The 20,984-nt window shown below is 41.9% G+C and overlaps 1 protein-coding gene across 4 annotated transcripts in view; it reads right to left on the reverse strand.

The window, feature by feature from the left end:
* Positions 1-20,984, reverse strand: part of LDLRAD3 (low density lipoprotein receptor class A domain containing 3) — a 38,930-nt gene that overhangs the window by 9,629 nt on the left and 8,317 nt on the right. For 2 of the 4 annotated variants that reach the window (XM_071745012.1, XM_071745011.1), the window contains exons 2-4: positions 19,122-19,268; positions 17,877-18,002; positions 14,688-14,819 (exon numbers count right to left, since the gene is read on the reverse strand). In XM_071745012.1, the coding sequence (XP_071601113.1) occupies positions 14,688-14,819; positions 17,877-18,002; positions 19,122-19,268 (405 nt within the window). Of the gene's footprint in view, positions 1-14,687; positions 14,823-17,876; positions 18,003-19,121; positions 19,269-20,984 lie in introns of all 4 variants that reach the window. The other 2 variants (XM_071745009.1, XM_071745010.1) reach the window with 1 other exon arrangement.

Below are 20,984 nucleotides of genomic sequence, written 5' to 3' on the forward strand. Positions count from 1 at the left end.
GGTGGAGGGGAGTAACAAAGAGCAATTCCATCCTCTGGGGTTTTGGATCTCCCTGAACACTGAACTGAGACAACAACTACCCATCAAGACTTGGATAAACCTCAAGACAACATCAGTGTCAGCACATCTCACTGAGGGCATCAGAATTAGAGTGTCACCCATGCCTTCCTCCCCATCCTCACTGCACCTCCAGGAGCAGAGCTTTCAACTCTCTGCAGCTGCTGAATAGAAACTGAGCCATCAGAGTGAAGATCAACATACCCTCCTTTTTATCTTCTGCAGGGCAGGATAATTATTCTGTGCACTTCACACAGAGCTGTTTAAACATTAAAAAAAAAATGCAAATAAGGAAAGCAAACTGAGCAAAGAGAATTAAGAATCTCTTAGCAGTAGCCATGCCAACTGAAGTTCTAAAATTAATTTGGCAGCAATGTAAACCTGCAAAGCCAAAGTTTGCAATCCTGCATGGAAACAAAAGGTCCAGGTTTGGCAGCTAAATGGAGGCCAAGGAGGAAATGAAAGTGTTACTCAGATGCAATTCTGTATCACTCCAACACTGATCTAAGCAGACCAGTGCTATAATTTGATTAATTCATAGCCAGTACAGAAACTCTGCCCAAAGGCTGGGGCAGTACCTAATGGATTAATTTTCTCCTAATAAAGTACACCCCTAAACAGAGGGGGCTCAGTTACTTCTGCTTGTCTCTCCTCAAAAATACAGAATCACCATCAAGGAGACTACCAAGAAGTTCCCATCAGTTCTCATAACATTTTATGACAGGAAATTGAACAGGAGTCTAATGCACTGGAAGCTCTGGGGGCTTCTATTACCATCACCCCCCTGCCCTCACTACATTAAAAGTGCTCTGCAGAATGAAAATCTCTAACAGCAGCACTATTAAAGGGCTCTTGGGTGGACAAAACTTATAAAACAAGAATGTGGTTCAAAGAAAGAAAAACTGTATTGTCCTCACAGCACAAATGAGCTCTTGGTGCTCCTGCCAAAGCTGTGGCAATGAGCAGCATCCTGGGCTCCAGCCCTAGCACTGTGCTTGGGTTGCAAACAACAGATCTTGCACCACTGACACTTCCCAGGTGCCTGACCACTCTGGTTTTATTACAGGGACTGTCACCCTTTCATGCCCTCAGGAGGGTTCCTGTAAGTTTTTATGGAGAATAAAAAATCCTACAAATTTTAAGTAACTACCAGCCAGGTTGAATCAGAACCTCTTATCCTCAAAGGCAAAGCACCACACAAACTTACTGTCACCTTCCTAAGGTGTATCTGCAGCTCCTGGGTCAGAGGCCAAGTGCCAGGGATAACGAAGCACTGGAATATATTGCCTCAAGATAACAATGGTCTGGGCATCTCTTTGGATATACTCTGATATAGTCTGATAGTCCTGAGCATATATGTGCACCTACAGTCCAAAAAAACCCATCAAAACTTCCACCCTTGCCAACCACATAACCCAAACCACCCAATAAATCCCAAAGTGGGGATAGTTCTCCAAATGACCTGACAAACCTGTCTTCAGATAAAACAGAAAAAGGACCAAAACCACCCTCTAACAACAAGGATGGATCTCCTCTTTTAAAAGAATTTTCTCTCACTTGTTGCATGATCCCATCCTCCTGCCAAGGTCAGCAGAAGTTCACAATTCCTTGACAAATCTATAAATTCTACAAGCCTTAGAAGCTAACCATGCATTCATAAAGGAAGAAGGAGGTCATCTCCTCCTTTAATGTGTGGAGGAAACCTGGACATCTTTCTTCTGTGGACTGATTAATTATAGTATTTCAGACATAAATCAAGATACTATAGTACCTGGGACTTTATCCAGAGCCTTCATTTCACTGTTTGAAATATGCATGATAAAAATTTTGGTCTCGCTTCATCGAGTTTTCATATAAACAAATTAAGTAAAATATATCTTTAATTACTGAACGAAGAAAATTGCTGCAGTTGATGAAAGGCTGTTTATTCAGCACTGACAAAGACAGCCTAATGAATGTGAGCATGCCAGATTTCATTCTTGCTGAGTATGGAGTTTTGCCTTTTTTTTCCCCCACAGAGATTGTGGAAACATTCATTTTTCTCTTTGTCTCTGTCTGACCAGTCACACTGAGTTGTGCAGTTCTTGATACAAAAAACGTGTGTGCAGTGTAAGAAAGAAAAGTGTATTTTGGAATATGTATTAAGAGCTAAGAATCAATTGTTAATCACTATGTCAAGATAATTACTGCATGCAAGGACAAATGAAGAGATTCTTGGTAGCATACTTATGGTCACATTCTGCACAGAAAGACTGGAGGCAAATAACAGTGATTAGCACAGCTAAGCACAGATTAAAAGGCACTGAATTAGCTAATGTGTCACATGAAGATGAACATTGATTGATAGAATCTTGGTCTAATGCAAAGCAGTGGTAAAGAAGGTTAATAGAAAACTGGCTTATCACAAGCAAAGTTACTAAATGTATTGTGCACGACTCTACAAAACTCCAAGGAAGCCACATTTAAATCCTGGCATCCTAATTTAACCAGATTATTTGTAGACAGGCAGAATTAGGTTGGTGAGAGTACAGCATGTGAAACAAAAATGATGAATGGGGAGAGAGGGCTTAAATATCAAGAGAAAAAAAAGTAGGATTTATTTAGTCTTGAGAAAAGATGAACAAAAGGAGAGATGCTTGAAGTACTTGCAGTTCCCATGGATTATAAAAATTGAGCTCAGTGACTCATTTTTAGATTGTTGGGCAGACCAGAACAAAAGGAGACAAGGGTAAAAGGGGAAAGATGGAGTAATTTAAAGATACACTTCACAGAAAGAAAGTAGGTGAAAAGATGTTTCATGAATATATTTTAACCAAAGTTGTGTGACCATACAAAATATGTGCTGGGGAATAACCACACAATGTGGGGAAAGCTTCAAGGAAGCATCTTTTGTAACAGCTCTGATGTGTTTCTGTACACAGGCACTGAGTATTTTAACAAGCTACAGCATCCATTCATTCAGGAATGGAGATTGGTTTAACATGCCTACATATTAGCTTTAAAACTTCACTAAATACAAATAAGGTAACAATTTTTAAAATTACAAAACCAGAGTGAATTCTAGACTAAATGAACCATACCAAATATTGAAATGAAACATGCACACTTCATGCTCCCCGTGACTCCCAGCTGCCTTTAAAAACAATTTTTCTTTCATGTTTCAGCTGCTTTCTGTTTCTGCAGATAAGGACCTCATAAGAAAGACCTCTGGGAGCTAAGGACTCAGCATCTCTGTGCTCAGTACTCACTGCTGCCTCACATTACTGAAGATCCAAATGGTTCCCTCCCCTCATGCCCACCTCATGCTCACATCTTCCTCTTTGAACATTTCAAACACACAAACAATAAAAATTGCACCTTGCTTTGATCAGGCTTTTCACAGAAATTTCAAGGGCTGGAAAACTGTAATATAATGGTTACCTATGACTCTGGAGTGACAGATGACCTGGGAGACCTCTACACAGGAAAAACAGAGCCTCAGAAGTAATTTTCAAACTACCCTGCCTTGGGAGTTTCTCAGCTGTTTTGAAGAGATTAAAACAAAGAAAAGCCTGCCTAACTAAGCCAGTTAAAAAGTTTAATTAATACAATTGCTTGCTGTGCTTCCCTTGCCCAAACAGCCTCATGCATATTCATCACTGTAATTACAGCAATAAAAAAACTCCACAACTAATTATGCCACGCTTCTCATCTTCTACACGGCTAGAATTTTCTACATAATTACTACTGAAATTAATTGCAATTTAGTTAATTTTGCACCTTGTCAATTCAAGTCTAATTGAAAATGAAATTTTTCAAACCAATTAATTTTTGTAAGCATGGTACTTTTACCTCAGACAGCACCATGGATCAAAAGTTCTTTGAATCCCTTTTAGTAACGAGGCAGAGTACTAGTTCTGTGCCATAGAGGAGCACTGTACATTTTGTAATTTAAAATTAGTGTTGCCCTAATACATTTTTATTATATACCTGTCAGTAGTAGACTCAAAGAATATTCAGCATCTCTGCTGCCACATTATCACACAATATTTCAGCATTTCACCCTGTGAGACACAGGTTCTTTACCAGGGCCACAGTGAGCTCAGACCAAGCTCACACCTGGAGTTTCCTCTGATGGTGTTTCAGGCATTGTGCCTGACACTTCAAGGGTGACTTTGGTTGTCCCATTCTGCAGTGGATTTTGAAAACTGTAACAAACATTTCTTCTCTTGAGGTGGGGGAAAAGGAAAGATCAAATAGGGAAGTCAAATTCTGACTTAGCCTAGAAAAAGAATTGCTAAGGAGTACACGTTGTGCATGGCAAACTTTTAAATGAAAAGGCCAAAGTCTTTTAAAACTATTTAACAAGATCACCTCATTTACTAGGGCAGTCCAATTATATATATTTATATGTAGCATCTGCCTTTATGAAGGGCCCTGTAAAATGTAAAATCTTGCTGCCTAGTAAAAAGCACCTGAACTCCATGCTGTGACAGGAGATGCAGAAGCCCTGGGTGGATGTCTCAGCAATTTGCAGAATGCAACTGGTACTTGAAGAGGAGCAGTAACACAACTCAGCAAAGCAGGGGACATCTCAGAGGCCCACAAAACACAGCCTCGTGCAAATAGATCAACTGTTAAAGTTATTTGCATTAAAACCCATGTCCTTAGTACCTTATAATAATGACAATATTAGCTTTTTGGCACATTAAAATAATTCATTACTGTTAAAACCAAAACATCAGAGTCAACTTGTCTGTATTTCAAACACTTTTCTAGCTTAACTCTGAAGCTTCAGTCTTGCTGGGTTTAATAAAACTGAAGTTCTTTCAGCTACCAATAAATTTTGCAGCTGTCTGATCAGCTAGTAGATTTTGAAGAACAAGAGAAGTCTGCAAACAGAAAACCCTTACCCTTCCACAGTGTCTACAAGCCTCTTCCCTAAGTCAAGGGATAGATTTTCTCTTACAATCTTCCATGGCTTCACTACAAGAACTGGAGAGAAGGAGCTGCAATAATGCAAGGGGGACAGGCTGACCCCTTCAGGAAACACATACCTCTCAGAAGTGTGGCTTTTACTTAGAACCACCCCATGAACAAGACACCTCTGGATAAACGGAACAAACCAAGTTTATCACTTCCCCAATTCTGCAGAAATTCTTGTTGGTCCAACAGGGTAAAAGATCCGTGCACAATCAAGTTGTTACCAAGTTCTCCAGCACAGGCTGTCCTGATGGGAAGGGAATCCCTGCCTCTAACTTTCCTTCCAGTTACCTGAAGTACTGGTGTCCCCTAAGGACACCCTGAAAGGCTGCAGAGGAACCCCTCAGTATGGCACAGTATCAGTAGAGAGCTTTCAGCAGGCTGCTAAGATCAACTACATCTGGAATATGTCCAGAATGTCTCAAAATCTTGGTGCATTCAAAAAGAAAAAGAAAAAAAAAGACCCCAGACACTGAATCCCAACACCTGTGTTGGAAATTGCTGATTAGTGCATGTGACAATAGTGCTGAAGGGCTTGAGCAACACGAAGCTGTATGACAGGGTAGAGGGTTAAACCTCTCCTGGACCACATCCACAGTGACAGAAAAGGACTTTCATCAAGTCAGCAGGAGGTGTACATCATAACCACCAGAGTGGCTTTCTGAGGGAGCTGGAACAATAACAGCCAAGGGGAATTCTTCATTTCAAAACTCCTGAGTGAAGAGTTACCAGTGAGTTCCCAGGGTAGCTGGGGAGTAATTCAAAATCACTGAAAGTCAAAAGCCCAAGAATGCCAAAAAAGCACTGTCAGTAAGTGCTGTAAAGACCTGTGATTAGTGATTCCTTACCATTAAAGCAAATGAATACAGGATTTGTTCTCAGAAGTCTAAGAGCTGCTGAGCCTCTGAGCCACATGGGTATTATTAACTAAGAGGTTCTGAACAAACCAGGCTGGTTCACTGTCAGAAAGCACTGATTTTTGTCCTACCGATAATTTGAAATTCAATGGGGAAAAAAGCCTACATGTTTTCCACGTCCAATTTAAAAAGTGAAACAAAAACTCAGGTGCATACTTCAACAGACTGACTATAGTTAAATACTGCTAATCACACAAAAAAGAAATGCTATACTATACTAAAAAAACACTTTTAAAACTTAAAAATGAGAAAAAAAAGGGAAAAATATGATTATGTCAGTCTTGCAAATGTAACTGCCATTTACCTCAGCTACCCCAGCATAATACTCTGCTTTAATTAAATATCAAATTAGCCAAGCAGGCATGCAGATATAATTACTGCTGCTGTTTAAAATGAACTTTTTTTCCCCTTGAAACCAGTGAAGGTTAGCAGGATGACCTCAGTCTAATGGAAAATTATCAGCCTGGCAAGACACTAGACACAGAAATTTGTCCATTATGGCACAGTTTAAATACTAATTTCAGTAATGCAGTGTTCATCAAGAAGCACTGGTTACACGAGTTTAATGCAAACATAACTGAGGTTTGTGGCAGCTGAACATTTGTTAGAAACAGCCAGGGCTTCTATAGGGGGTGATGGGTGGCATTTTGGCAGAACAAATCATGCCAGGTACCCATTCTTCAGCAATATATGCACATGCATACATAAAAAAGAATATATCTGTGAAGACTGTATTGATTTTCACCTCTGATTGCTCTGGCCAAAAAATTAACTTGCTACACTGATTAAAGAAAGTAAGATTCTCCCTCTTCTAGTGGACAGTCTTGTTTTCATCAACAAAACGAAACATTCTTTTGTGGGACACCCAGAGTTGGATGTCTGGGTTTGCTGTTCTGCCTCAAGGTTCTACTGTGCACCTTAAATCATGCAGTATTTAAAAAAGAGTAATATTAAGTTTGTGATCCTGTTGGCTTTTAAAAGCTAATGATAAGTGCTACTTACAGCAAACTGCAAGCCCAGTGGGAGGCATTTTAATTAATACAGTTTGGTCAAAGAAAAAGAAATGCAATTCCCCTCATCTGTCAGCCAGCTGTACTGCAACCTGAATGGAAGGAACAACACAGCAAACCTGCAAGAAAACCAGACAGAATTGGGACTTGAAAAGGAATAGTAAGAATATAAGCTAATTGCACCAATACTAGGCAGTGAGATTTGCATTTTGTAACATCTGCTTCTCAACGAATATTTATTTTCACAATCTGCTCTAGTTTCAGGTTTATTATTCCTAGGAGAGATTAGCAGACAACTCTGAAATACTCTCCCCCAAGGGCAGCTCTTCACTTGTACTACAGAGTGCTCCAAACTGTGAGAGCTACTCAGGCATGGAGGAAAAGCAAGGTAGGAAATGTGGGAAGGAACAAAGCTGAGAGCTGGTACAGCACAACTGGCCATGGGAATTCCTCCCCAGCCCCTGAAGACACTGGGGAGACACTGAAGACACCCCCACCAATCAGATATTGATAGCCACTAATCTGATATTGATTTTAATGTCATTTACACCAGATTAATTACTACAATACCAGATGACTTACCACTCCATTTAAAACGGAGTATGCCAAGGACTGTGTTTAGGTCCTTAACATCTTGACAACAATAATATTGAGTCCCCTGTAGCAACCAGTTTGGGAGAATCCATCTCAGTAACATTCACAAAGCAATAGCCTTTTCTGTTTTTTTTTCATGCAACAACAAAAGAAATACTTCAAGACTGGTTGTCCAGATCTCACAACAGATGCTGTCACACAGATTAGTACCTGGTAAGAGGCACTGCCCATGGCAGTAGGGTTGGATCTAAATTATCTTTAAGGTCCCTTTCAACCCTAGCCCTTCTGTGATTTATGATTCATTGACTACTATAAATTTTAATAACAGTTCCAGCCTCTAATCTCCTCAGTTAGCCTTTTCAATTTACAAAATCTACTCTTTGAGATAGTGGTGTTCTCATGTCACACAGTGTCATGACCCCCCTTGCTGGATTTTCTCTTTGACTGTTCTCTTCTTTGAAATGATGATTTAAAGTGGCAGAAACTGTATTTCCACCACATTTATCCATGAAATAGTTATTGATATATTTTAAATTTGGGTAACTTAAGGACTGTTCCACTTAGTTATCACAAAAAACTGAACAGAAGCAGCTTACTCATCAGCACTGAATAAAGAATTCCCATCAATTAATTGTATATCCCACAAAGTGTTTTATATGACATTTTTATATTCATTCTTTTTAGTTTATATAGAAACATAAAATTCGGAATTGTCTTAGAGATGGAAAATGGTTTTTAATTTTTCTCTTTAAAAGTATCCTTTCAGACTCAGCGTTTGGAGATGACAAAACAAAAGTGTCTTTGTACAGACAGATGAGAAACAATTAGCAAACAAGAGGGGACAGAAGCAGTCACAGGTTTCCCATCTTCACAAACCCCAGAAGCAATGAGTCTCCCATCCCCAGCACCCCCACTGCATCTGCATCATCCCCCAGATTCCAAGGGGTTTGTGTGTTTAAGCTTCAGGGGAACAGAGAGGCTGCCACCTACACAAACTGTGCTAACAAAGCATCTTTCTCTGTCATTGACTTGTAAGCAGAGTTGCCCTGAAGGAACAGAAATTCAGCTCTGAAGAATAACAAGGTGAAATCACTCTGAACTACCTGCCTGGCTTTAGCTAACAGGTATTTCCTCTTCGGGATGAGGATTTGATAAATGAAGAGTCTTCCAAAGACATAAAATCTGCCTAATATACATTAAGCATAATTTTAAAAACCTAAACCATAGAACCAGGTGCCATTGAAAGCAGAGGATAATATAACATACTCAGACCCACTGCAAGTATATGCCAAGGCTACAAAAATGTGACCAAAACACTTCACAGAAACATAAAATGGTTTGGGGTGGAAGGGACCCTAGAGATGGTCCCATGGGCAGGGACACCTTTCACTGGGCCAGGGTGCTCAAAGCCAGATACAGTTCAGAGAGAGAGAGGAAGTAGCCCAGGGTAGGACAGAACTCTCTAATATTAACATCAGTCTTTTACCAGCTGAGATAAACCTAGTCCCTGCTTGGGAAATCAAATGAGTAGAGTCTGTTCTGCGTGTGACACAAAGTACAGGTGATTCTGTACTACAGGTTTTTAGAGGTCCAGAAACCAGGCAGGGAATTTAATACTTGAAGAGTTCTGCCTGGCTTCAGAGCAGAGGTGAAATCAGAAGAGGAAAACTTCTTATGAGAACTCCAGGTACAGTGATCACCCAGGAAGGGTAATGAAATCCTCATGAGATGAGGTCTTGAAACTTAAACCGAACAAAGCATGAGAGTGGTGCTACACCATGAAAACTGAACTGCCAAGCAGTGAAGATCTCTTTGAAGCCTCTAAAAAAGGGGACAAGTTATAATAAAGTCTGTGTGATATCTGCTCACGTCAGTGTTCTTCCAAGCAGGGGAATGTTTTGCTTCTATTAAGTTGTCTTTGATGCTTCACTATTTACCTCCTTTAAAAAATATTGACTTTACATAAAAAGAGTGATCTCTTCAAATATGCCTAAGAGCACAGAATCTACTAAAAGTTGACCTTGTGAATGAATATAAACCGACATTTTCTGTCATATGCTGTGCATGCCTGCAGGACTGAATACCCAATCTTCTCAGGGAAATGTACGATTTCTACCACATACAAGTTTTGTGGGATTTTTTGGAATTGTTTTGTGGTTTTTTTTAAGCCCAGACAACTTCCTGCCCCTCCAGGGTGATACTAAAATATGAGAAAAATCAAAGAATCACAGAAAGTGTGGGGTTGAAAGGGACATCAAAAGCTCCTGGTGACCAACCCCCTGCCAGAGCAGGGTCACCTCCAGCAGTCCCACAGAACACATCCAGGTGGGGTCTGAATGTCTTCAGAGAAGGAGACTCCACCACCTCCCTGGGTCAGGGCTCCCTCACCCTCACACTGAAAAAGTTCTTCCTAAGATTTATATGGAACCTCCCATGCTCCAGTTTGTACCCATTGCCCCTTGTCCTGTCACTGGACATCACTGAGAAGATCCTGGCTCCATCCTCCTAAAACTTCCCTTTACATATTTATAGATAATAATGAGGTTTCAGCTGGGGACAGCCTAACATACTGGGAACAAATCTTCCAACCTTACTGCTCCAGCTGCAGGGGGGAAAAGCAAACCAAATGTACCCTGAGGTTTGACAGCTCTGCTGCCACTCACTGTCCAAGCAGCTTGTACATGCCAGACAGGAGTCCTGACAGCTGTGTATGCCTTTAAATCTGGCTTAGAATACTGGGGTGTCCATGACATGGGGTATACCAAAACCCTAACACAAATTCGATGCAAAAATACCCAAAAATAAAAAAGGAGGTATCTCCATGTGCAGCAGTGGGCATTACCAAAATACACCATAGAGACACAGGGCAGGAATTTACTTCAGGACACTTGCAAAAGATGTGATTTATAACTTGACCACAATGGTACTGTTTACAAAAAAGTGCAGAGCTAGAACTGTAGGAACATTCCTTTCTCTATAGCACCTGTCTGAGTGAATATAGGCTCACAGCAACAAAAGCTCCTCTCCTTGGCAACAGGGTTAGAGCTAATAAAGGTTTTTAGCAAACTCAGAAGGAAAGAAAGGAAGAGCCATGAAAGAAAAATGAGTTTGAATTAAAATATCCAGCATGCTTTTGTTGGTCTTAAAGCTTTCTAAACTAGAAGTACAAAATAGAAGAGAAAGTAAAGGAAGATTGTGAAGACACATTCGGATGAAAACCAATTAAGAGAGTAACCTAAAGACAGTCCCAAACATGAACAAATTTCCATGGATGCTGAAAAACACCAAGGAGGAATTCCCTTCCAATTGAGTGGATTCCTGCTGCAGAGCAGAGACCTGTGCCCTCCCCCCTGCCTGCCCCAGACATACCAGTGGCTGCTGTGAATGATTAGCACTGCCAGCTATTTCAAGGCAGATCTTGAAAGTAATAAGAGGAAAACATGTATGGAGGGAAAGGAAATTTCCCAGATTAAGATCCATTAAGTATAGAGCAGGAGCACAAATTTCCAATCACTGCAAGTGTTGTTAAAACTGGAATAATGTCCTAGAAAAAGCAATTTATAAGTGCAACACATGTGCATAATCCAAGCAAGTATATCCTCCATCCATCCACCTCAAAATTCAGGCACACACTGTGGCAAACTGCACCCCACTCCAGACTAAGGGAAACATCTGGTCCTAATATTTCTACACTGGAAGCCAAAGATGACCAAAGTACAGCTGGAGATGAATTAAAGGAACAGCTCTGAAGTCTACCATGGCTGCTATAACAGCTACAAGTAATTATTGTCAGGAACTAGAGCAGAATTATTTGACTTGCTGCTGTAAGGTTTTAATTGCTACTTTCCCCATTACAAACACATCTCTGTCAAATGTGCAAAACTCAGTTACAAGTGGCAAGGGGAAAGGAGAGCTGGAAACTTGCTGTCAAAATTCTGACCTTGCCTCCATTTTCACAGCTAAATCCTGGGGCTATTGCCTCCCTCCCCTCAAATGACTTCAGCCCTATTTATGACTAATATTAATCTTTATAAACCCATAGCTTCAGACTTACCCCAAACTGCAGCAAGCTAGCCAAGCTGCTACTCATCCAGGAGGGCACATTTTGAAGTGTTCCACATCAAAACTGCAGCCACATGTTTTTCAGGGTCACATTCCTGCTTCCCTAGACTGCAGAGTGACCCTCCTTGACTGAGAGGATATTTATGCACAAAAGAGAATCTGACACAAACCGAACGGGTGTGCTAATGGAATTTTCCAATGACAGCAGAATAAAGGAGGCCCTTGGAGTTCCTGGGGGACTACAAAGAGGTGTTGATCTAAAAAGCTCATCAGTAAGAGCAGAATGAGAGCAAAGCACTGATTAACAACTCACACTCCTATTCCACGTGTTCCCACAGCATCCCAGAACAGTGCACAAGCATTGGTTAAGTACCACAACATCCCCCTGGAGCAGACAATCCCTACTTGTGCTCCATCTGCACCTGGACAGTGATCACCACCTCTGGGTGTGTCCATCCAGACAATTCTTTATCCCCTGAACAGCCCCCCCCATCTTCCCACCTCCAGAGAAGGATGCTGTGGGGCTGTGCAGGAATCCAGAGGGGTGACACCCATGGCTCTTCCCAGGTCCTCTGGGGCAGTCACCCCATGCACAAAGCCACGGGGCTGCTCAGGAAGGACTTCTCCCACCAAAGCCACGCTGGATGTCCCAAAGGATTAGAGGCTGAAGGTGAAGCCAAATAATTCTGCTCTAATGCCTGATAATAATTACTTGTAGCTCTTGTAGCAGGTACCTGAGCAGCAGAGCTGGCAAAATGGCAATTCAGGAAGGCTCTGAGCAAAGGCAATCACCCACCTCCCACAACCAGCTTTTCACTTTGGGAATTCCTTATTCTCAACCTTGTATTGGACTCTTTGTAATAAAAAAAAAAAAGCTCACAAGTCATCACTGCTCTGCTCCTAATGAGAGACAGAGCTCCTTCCTTGTTTGGAGCTCTTTCATGCACAGCATCAGACAGATTTATTTTCCCTAACCCTCTTACTAATTTGACTTTTCCAGAAGGATGAAAAGACAAAAGTAACAGCTTAATGAAATACAGCTCTTTTCTTCTCCTAAGCCTGACAGTCACTTCCAAAAATAGATTGTCATGACAACAAACAACCTGGAGACAATCCAGCCAATTAATCTGCAGAGGAAGCAGTCATCCCAACCTTGGAAAAGAACACTGCTGCTTTAAGCTTCAGGAGCCAGAAAAACCCCAAAACAAACCAAAACAACAACAAAAAAAAACTAACAAGAAACCTTACCACCCACATCAATCTTATCAGGCTGCCTTAGGGCTGGAAGGAAACCCAGTCCAGGTTGGGCAGGTGAGTTGCTCCTTGCACATGGAGCCAAAGGGAAGAGCAGAGGAATGGCCCGGAGGAGACTGTCACATTCTATTGCTACCTACAAACCCTTTTTGGGCTTTGGTTGGCATCACTGCTATGTGCTTTCCCTCTTCCCCTGTGAGCTGTCAAGAATATTTATCACCATGTTAAGCTCAGAATTAGTTTACCTTCCACAAAGGAATAAATGACCAGTGCAGCTAGGTATTAGTAGTTCCCCTTCAATTTCCCTCATTTCTTCTTCTTTCACACCATGATTTAACTCCTTCCATGTGTCCTGCTTTCTCTGTGCCCAAGAACATCACATCTCCACTGCAAATATTATACACCAGCTCCCATTTTTTGCCTACTTTGAGCTCTCAGTAGTAACTCAGATATGAAAATGTTTAACACAACACACACTATTTGTTAATCCCAATTCATTTGGATATCCATCATGTTTTATAAAACACTATAGTAATAAATTACACAGCACAAAGCTGAGGAGCATTAAGGGTAGACTTATAGCATAAGTTAAAATGGAAAAAAAAAACCCAGAGATTGTGTTCTGAGATTCCTACGTGACTCTACACACAACAATTTTCAAACAAAAATTTTCTTTACTGTCCTCATCCTTTTTTCTAAATACAGAAAGAAGGAAGGGAAGGATAACTTCTTTTACTGTAGACTTGTCCTGCAATGAAACATACCTTTCAGAAAGTAACTGAGCTTCCAGCTCAACAGATTACTGGTAAACATACAGATCACTGAACTACTGCAAACTGAAGTTTTCTTATTGATCCCTCTGGGTCCAATAAGCATGTACTGAAAAAATACATTTTTACTGATCTGCAAAAGGTACCAGTCTTGTGAGCAATGAGGACTAAATGTATGGATTCTGTAATGTCGTGGAGATGGCAGTACCTTGGAAATAAGAAGATTGTCTCTGGAATCAGCAAAATGACATCCAAGCTGGCATGAGGCATCGTTTGCTCTGTCTAAAGGTAAGGTTAACCTCATCAACAGACCCCCCCTCCTCTGACAGCACTAAAAAGATAAATGCTCATCAGAATGACTCCTGATAGAGCTGCCAGGCTGGTAATGCAAATTGGGATCAAATAGAAGAACTAAAGAATTCCAGGAAAACCTGAACAGAAAGGGAAGACCTTCAGTTACCAATCTGCAACCTCTGGCATTAACCGATGAGAAGAAGAAAATTTTTACTATAAAAATTCAAAGGAAAAAGAAGAAAATGCAGCAGTGAGCCCAGTAAGAAGGAGAAAAGGACAGCAGTGACAAGCAGCAGCAGCAGCAGCAGTGGCAGTCAGAGACAGCAACCCCAGAGGAGACTGCTCCAGAGGGTGAAAAGAACAATAATCAGTTCCTCTCTTCTCCTTTTCTTTCCTTAAAAGTTTCTCCTGGGGGTGAAAAATGTGTTTTCCTGCATTCTTCTCCCACTATTAAGCCCTTTCCAGCATGGTGTTCCTCTTTCCCTTAAATAAACCGTTGTAATTCATTTAAACCATAAAGCTGTTAAATTTTGCAGTTTGTAGGATGTACATGCCCAGTGGCCAATATTTCCTCATAAGCAAAATATAAAATAATAATACTGACACATGCACACGCTCACACTCTACATTTTCACCCACGTTATTTGCAGAATTAGGAAACCACAGCTCTAGCCAACACAGAGTAAGCCAACAGAATTGTATCTACTGAGCCTGACCTGTGATAATTGGTGTAATATTGCATACTAGGACAAAAACCCTGTGCCTACCTTGAGGGTTTTCACAGCTTTCTTCATCACTGTTGTCTTGACAGTTATTCTGACTGTCACACACAAAGCTTTTATCAATGCAAAGACCATTTTTACAGTGGAACCGGGCAGTAGAGCAAAGCAAGGGATTTGCTGCTGTGAAAAAAAAGAAAGAAAAGAAAGATCTTTCATTAGAAATTTCCAAACTCAGGCAGTGAAATAACTGCTAAGCAATCAGCAACAGGTCACATCTCAAGAGTTGGTCAATTGGCTGAGTATGTGGGAGTAACTTGGCAACCAAACAAACCTTGTCTCTCTATACAGAGATGAAATTCATAATTCACGCAAGATTCATTACAATTAGCCAAGACTGAATTGTGGTAAGCCTGTTCACTTTCAGGAGAGCCCCATCATCATCATCATCAGTGCTTGGTGCTCAGCATTTGTTCACACTGAGGGCATAAGGGTGGCACTGCCCCTTGCTTCCCATTACAGCAAACTCAGTTTAGCTCCACTTTCCCATTATAAGCCAACAGCCCTGCTGAGAGCTTCCAGGCAGTGGTTTATTTACCTCTGCTCCTGTCTTTTTCCACCTTCCCCATTCTCCTCACTATTTTAAATTGATAGTGACTTCGAATCAACTTCTCAGTGTTTGAATTTCAACTCATTTTCCAGGGTAACATCCCCAATCCCATAGCACCCCTCAGGCAGGCAGTGTTGCACACAGACAAAAACAGAACAGTGTTTCAGCAGACTCATTAGGTAGAGCAGTCTCCTCACTCACACCAAACCCAGCAGTAAATATGCTGTGAGATGCTATGTCTAGTAACATTTACAGCTTCAAGCAGAACAGTTTTTACCACTTCTAGCAAATTACATCACAGCTTCAATGCATCTCACTGACAAGAAGGCTTCCTTGATATTAATCTGAGCTTTCTCTTTAAGAGTATAGTCTACTCTTAGCTATAGCCCAACATACATAACTACACAGTCCCTCACTGAACACTGTTTGCACCCTTCATACACAGCATCCATGTGCCTTATCTGCCAGCACAGCCAACACTTAGCTGGGATATGCATAACTTAGCAGCTTTTAATAGCTCCTCGTAAATTAATTTCTCTGTCCTTTAAACACTTCTGACACTCCTCTGAACTCTAACCAATTTTTTCAAATGAAGTGACTGAAATGGAATGCAACTTTCCACTTGCAAACCTTTAAAAAGCTGTTTAGATGCCTTATCTGCTTCAAAGTGTTTCCCTGCCTCAACAGCAAAGGGCATTACGGTTCCCAAATACGAACTGGCTTCCTAGTTTTTATTATTTAAAGTAAAAGCTGCCTTTAAAGAGTCTTTAAAAAGAAACAAACCACAAAACATAAAACTTTAATGCATATAACCTGCAGTATATATTACAAATACTTCCAGTTCCTTCCAGTTCCTTCCAGTTCCTTCAGAAGCACATCCCTCATGAACATGCTAAATCTCCTTTGGTCTGAAACTGCTGCATATTTGTATAGTACACTGATTTTCCAGGTGACTTCAGGGTCTTTATTGTTGTTCCTCTACATAAGCAAAGCAGTGACTAGACACTTGGATATGCTAAAAACACCCAGTGTGTGCTTAAATGGCACAGAGAAACAGGGAGCACACCAGCATCAGCTGTAAGGTCTCCTTGGAGCTCATGCAATGCCATTCACACCGAACTGGATGAGCTGGTGCCCTTTCAGCTGAGATCTGCCACTTCTCAGTCCCCCACCTAAGGATACTCAAACCACTTTAGTCTAAACTTCTTTCTTGCTCAAAGAAAGCATAATTCCTTATTTCCTTAGCCTTCAATCTTAGAATCATAGAATCACAGAATGGGCTGGGTTGGAAGGGACCTCAGAGCTCATCAAGTCCAACCCTTGCTCCACTCCCCCCGTGGTTCCCAGCCCATGGCACTGAGTGCCACATCCAGGCTCTTTTGAAATATCTCCAGGGATGGAGAATCCACCCCTTCCCTGGGCAGCCCATTCCAATGGCTGATCACCCTCTCTGTAAAGAAATTCTTTCTAATATCTAACCTAAACTTCCCCTGGCACAACTTAAGACCATGCCCTCTTGTCTTGTTGAAAGTCGTCTGGGAAAAGAGCCCAACCCCCCCCGGCTCCAACCTCCTTTCAGGGAGTTGTAGAGAGCGATGAGGTCTCCCCTGAGCCTCCTCTTCTCCAGCCTCAACACCCCCAGCTCCCTCAGCCTCTCTTCATCTTCTTTCTCTAGCTTCACTCACTCCTCAGAGGTCCTGTCTCCCTGCCACAGTCCTCCCAAGGCCCAAACCAGAGTCTCTGAGCCAACAACAGATGACACCTTAAGAGATGTTCAGGCTGTGGGAAAAGCACTCAAGACAAGGAAGGCAAGACAGTGACAGATCACTGTAAAGATCACCCCTTTTGTTATCTTTGAAAGCCAATGTCTGTTGTCCTCCTCCTGACCTTTAAAAGTCATTAAAAGGAAACCCTCAGCACACACCAAAAACAGAATGAGCAAGTATTTGATGCAGCCTCTGCCTACAGACTCATGCTGCTGGATCAAACAACCTTTCCTTAGCTGCCAGACTTAGAGACATAAATGGATCCAAGCAGCCAAATGCAGGGGATTTAGCCCAAGGCAAGCACTTCAGATGATCTCTCTGCTGCAGCTTCCCTGCAAGCTGAAGAGCAGCTACAGCTACTGCACTGCCAGGCATGTCTGACATGTAGAACCTCCTCCTCCTCCTTTCAAGAACCCTGAAACGAGTTTAATGTGCTGCTTTGCTGCTTGAGAATATGTATAAACAGAAACGTGATTAACAAATAAGGAATATTCTTCAGTGACAAGAAACAGACAAATAAAAATCGAACAATTTTAAGGCATATTTAATATTTGCCCAATTTGAGTTGGTTTTAATTCAAAGCAAACGTGCAGCTTAAATCTCACTGTAAAGTTACAGTGGGGCTTAAGTATCATACAGACACAATATACAAAATAAGACTGAGATGGACCTTCAAAAGAAAAAGAAAAAACAAAACAAAACAGACTGTTATTTACCAAGTGGTGAAAAGCACGGGGACCATCTGGGTTGTAAAAGTCAGGCACTCAGAAACAACAAACTAACCAATGTTTCCTTTCAAGGCAGTAATAATTAGTTGAAAGCAAAAGAGGAGCCCTCAGCCCCCAGCAGGCTCAGACTTACTGCAGTTTTCCTCATCACTCCCATCAGGACAGTCCTCGAAGCCATTGCAGCGGAACCGCCCGATGATGCAGTGGATCCCACTGGCACAGGGGAAGAACGTGGCTCCACACTTGGATTTGACTTTTGCTGGAAGAAGATATAAACAGAAGCAGGCAAAAATGAGGGAAACAATCTGCAGATATTTCAGGTAGTGCTGGCAGCATGGGTGTTAGGTGCCTTCCAAGCTCCCCAGGAGCTCTTTCAACTGCTTCAAGGTTTTTTGGGTGATATTTCATAGAATACCAGGTTGGAAGGGATCTCAAGGGTCAGCTGGTCCAACCTTTCCAGGTAATAATACAGCTTAAATGATATGGCCAAGCTGAGTCATAAAACTGTCCCATGTAGGGGATCCACCACTTCCCCTGGGGGATTATTCTAGTGTCTGGAGATCACAGCAATGCAGCCCTTTTATGTATTTATATGGGACATCAATACTCCCACCTGTGCAGTGTGATAAGGCCAGGACAAGGTCAGGGACAACTGAAGTACAAAGCTATGCTGCAGCATAATCTTGCTATCTGGGTAAAATATATAGGCTAGAAAGTTTCATGCTAACTAATGGCTGAACAACATTAACTACAGCTTAATTAATGTTTTAAAAAAAAGAAAACCACAAAGGAGAGGGTGTTTAGACTTCTTGCAACATTCTAGGAGTTCTGTAGAATTAGAATGAGTTCTGAGAATTAAAAAGTGTAAGCATTATTAGCCAATTCATTTGGTCTATTTTCAAATAATTTAGTGTTAAGCTTCAAAGGGTTAAGAACTACATTTCAACAGAAGAAAGAAAAATAACAGAACAGAGGCAACAATTCTGAAATGAAAGGAACTTGTCTTGATAGTAGTGGAGGTCAACTTAGAGCACTAGGCCAGTGTGCTGAGTGGTATTGGCAGGATGCCTAAAAATCATATAACATCTTCAGTCTTCCACTGGAATAATCTGAAGTCAAGAATATCACAATTTGTGGATTTTGTGAACAGGGGTTTAGGTTCCTGCTACCAAGAGCTGTATTAAAATTGGACAATTGGCAGAACCTTTATAAAGACCTGAAATAATAAGACAGGCTGTACATTTTTTCTAACGAGCTAAGTTAAGAAACCAGCAGTAGCTTTGTTACTTACCCAATGTACACTGCAGAGCACACCAGAAACAGTACCTAACCCATCCTGGTGATACTAAGCATTAATGTCAGAGCAATATTCACTTACGACATTCCTTCTCATCGCTGTCATCAAAGCAGTCAGGCAGCCCATCACACTGCCAGGCCCCCGGGATGCACCGCCCGTTGCTGCACATGAAGTTTCCAGGAATGTTGCATTCATTTGTGAAGTTATTCCCAGGCAACAGCTGGCTCTCTACAACAACAAACAAACAAACAAAAAAATAAATCAAAGTTTACAGGTGTTTTTTTAAAAAGACAGCAGAAAACAGTCACTACTTCCTGCTTTCTTCTCCCAGCCTGTATCTGTGCATGGGATGGCTCCAACCCAGGTGCAGAACCTTGCACGTGGCCTCCCTGAAGTTCATGCAGGTTGCATGAGTCCACTTCTCAAGCCTGTCCAGGTCCCTCTGGATGGCATCCTTTCCCTCCACAGTGCCAACTCCTCTCCAGCTTGGTGTTGTCAGCATCCTGCTGAGGGCTCACTCAATTCCTCTCTCCATGTCACTGACAAAGACATTAAATAGCACCAGCCCAGCCCCTGAGGAACACCACTGCTCACATCTCCATGTGGACACTGAGCCACTGATCACACCATCCAGCCAGGTCCTTATTCAAGGAGTGCTCCATCCATCAGATCCCCATCATTCCAGTTCAGAGACCAGAACACCATGCAGGACAGTGGTGAATGCCTGGCACAGCTCCAGGCAGATGACATCTGTTGCTCTGCCTCTGCCCACCGAGGCTGTGACCCCCTCATAAAAAGCCACCAAATGAGTCAGGCAGTGCTGTCTGAATCAACCCATCACCAAGGTGCTACAGCATCTCCCAGCACAGAGGAGAGGGAGAGGAACAGAGATGCCCTGGGAGGAGGGACAGCCCAAAAACCCTGATGCTGCTGTGGAGATGCAGCCCTGGTTATGAGCAAGACAAAGACTGGAGCATTTTCTCAGGCTAAACCAGGTAACCTGAGGCTTCTCTCATTTTCAGCTCCAACAGACATCACTCAGCTTAATGAAGTTGCTTGTCCCTAACAACTATGCCACAACTGCTTCTCCAAGCAGTGAAGGAAAGGTTTTGAAAGCCAAAATTGTCTTGTCAAGTAAGTGCAGCTGCACGTCAGACAGAACTCCATGGTGTGTCCCAGCAGATACGAGGTGGTCAGGCTGCTGTTCCACACTGACACCTTCCTGGGGGATGGAGATCTGACAGATGTGCTGGAGACACAACCTGCTGGGCACTGGAAGGGAACTCACTGCTAAGCATGGTGGAGAATGCAAGACAAGATGGAGTTATGATAAAGATATCCTCCTGATTGTATCAGAAGAGTAAATTGCACACTTAGGATCTGACTGCTTGTCAGAACAGTACCAGGAGGGGAAAGCAAGCTGCAGGATTAAACAGAGAGCTTAAGCTGTTGTGTGACCACATGAAAAGGCCACACCTCAGAAAGATCCTGCAAGGCACAGCCAGGATGTGAGACTCTGCTGAGGGACCAAGCCCAAGAGAGGCCAAGATGCAGGTCAGAGTAACAAAACAAAACATCAAAAATGTCCTTAACAATAAAGAGAAACCTCATAACCTCTCACTCAACAACACTGAACTAATTTCCAAGTGCAAGGAGAGTGATGACAGATAATCACTATTTTAATCTAAACAGAGACACAGAGATCTGCAGAGTTCCCTACCCTGAAAGGCTGTTCAGCCCCTGCTTTGAAGTCCTGCCCTATAACAGAACAAGAAGACAAGAAACCTCCTGATGCTCAAAAAAAAAAATCTGGAAGAGGAACAAAAATGTTTTTCCAAACAATACACTGAAGTAACAGTTTAAATTAGGAGAATTAGCAGAAGACAATCTTAAGAAAAGGCAACAATTTAATAAGAGCCTGCCTGGATTAGGTGCTAGTGACAG

The sequence above is a fragment of the Heliangelus exortis genome, chromosome 5 (genome assembly GCF_036169615.1).
Source record: "Heliangelus exortis chromosome 5, bHelExo1.hap1, whole genome shotgun sequence".
NCBI classification, from domain to species: domain Eukaryota; kingdom Metazoa; phylum Chordata; class Aves; order Apodiformes; family Trochilidae; genus Heliangelus; species Heliangelus exortis.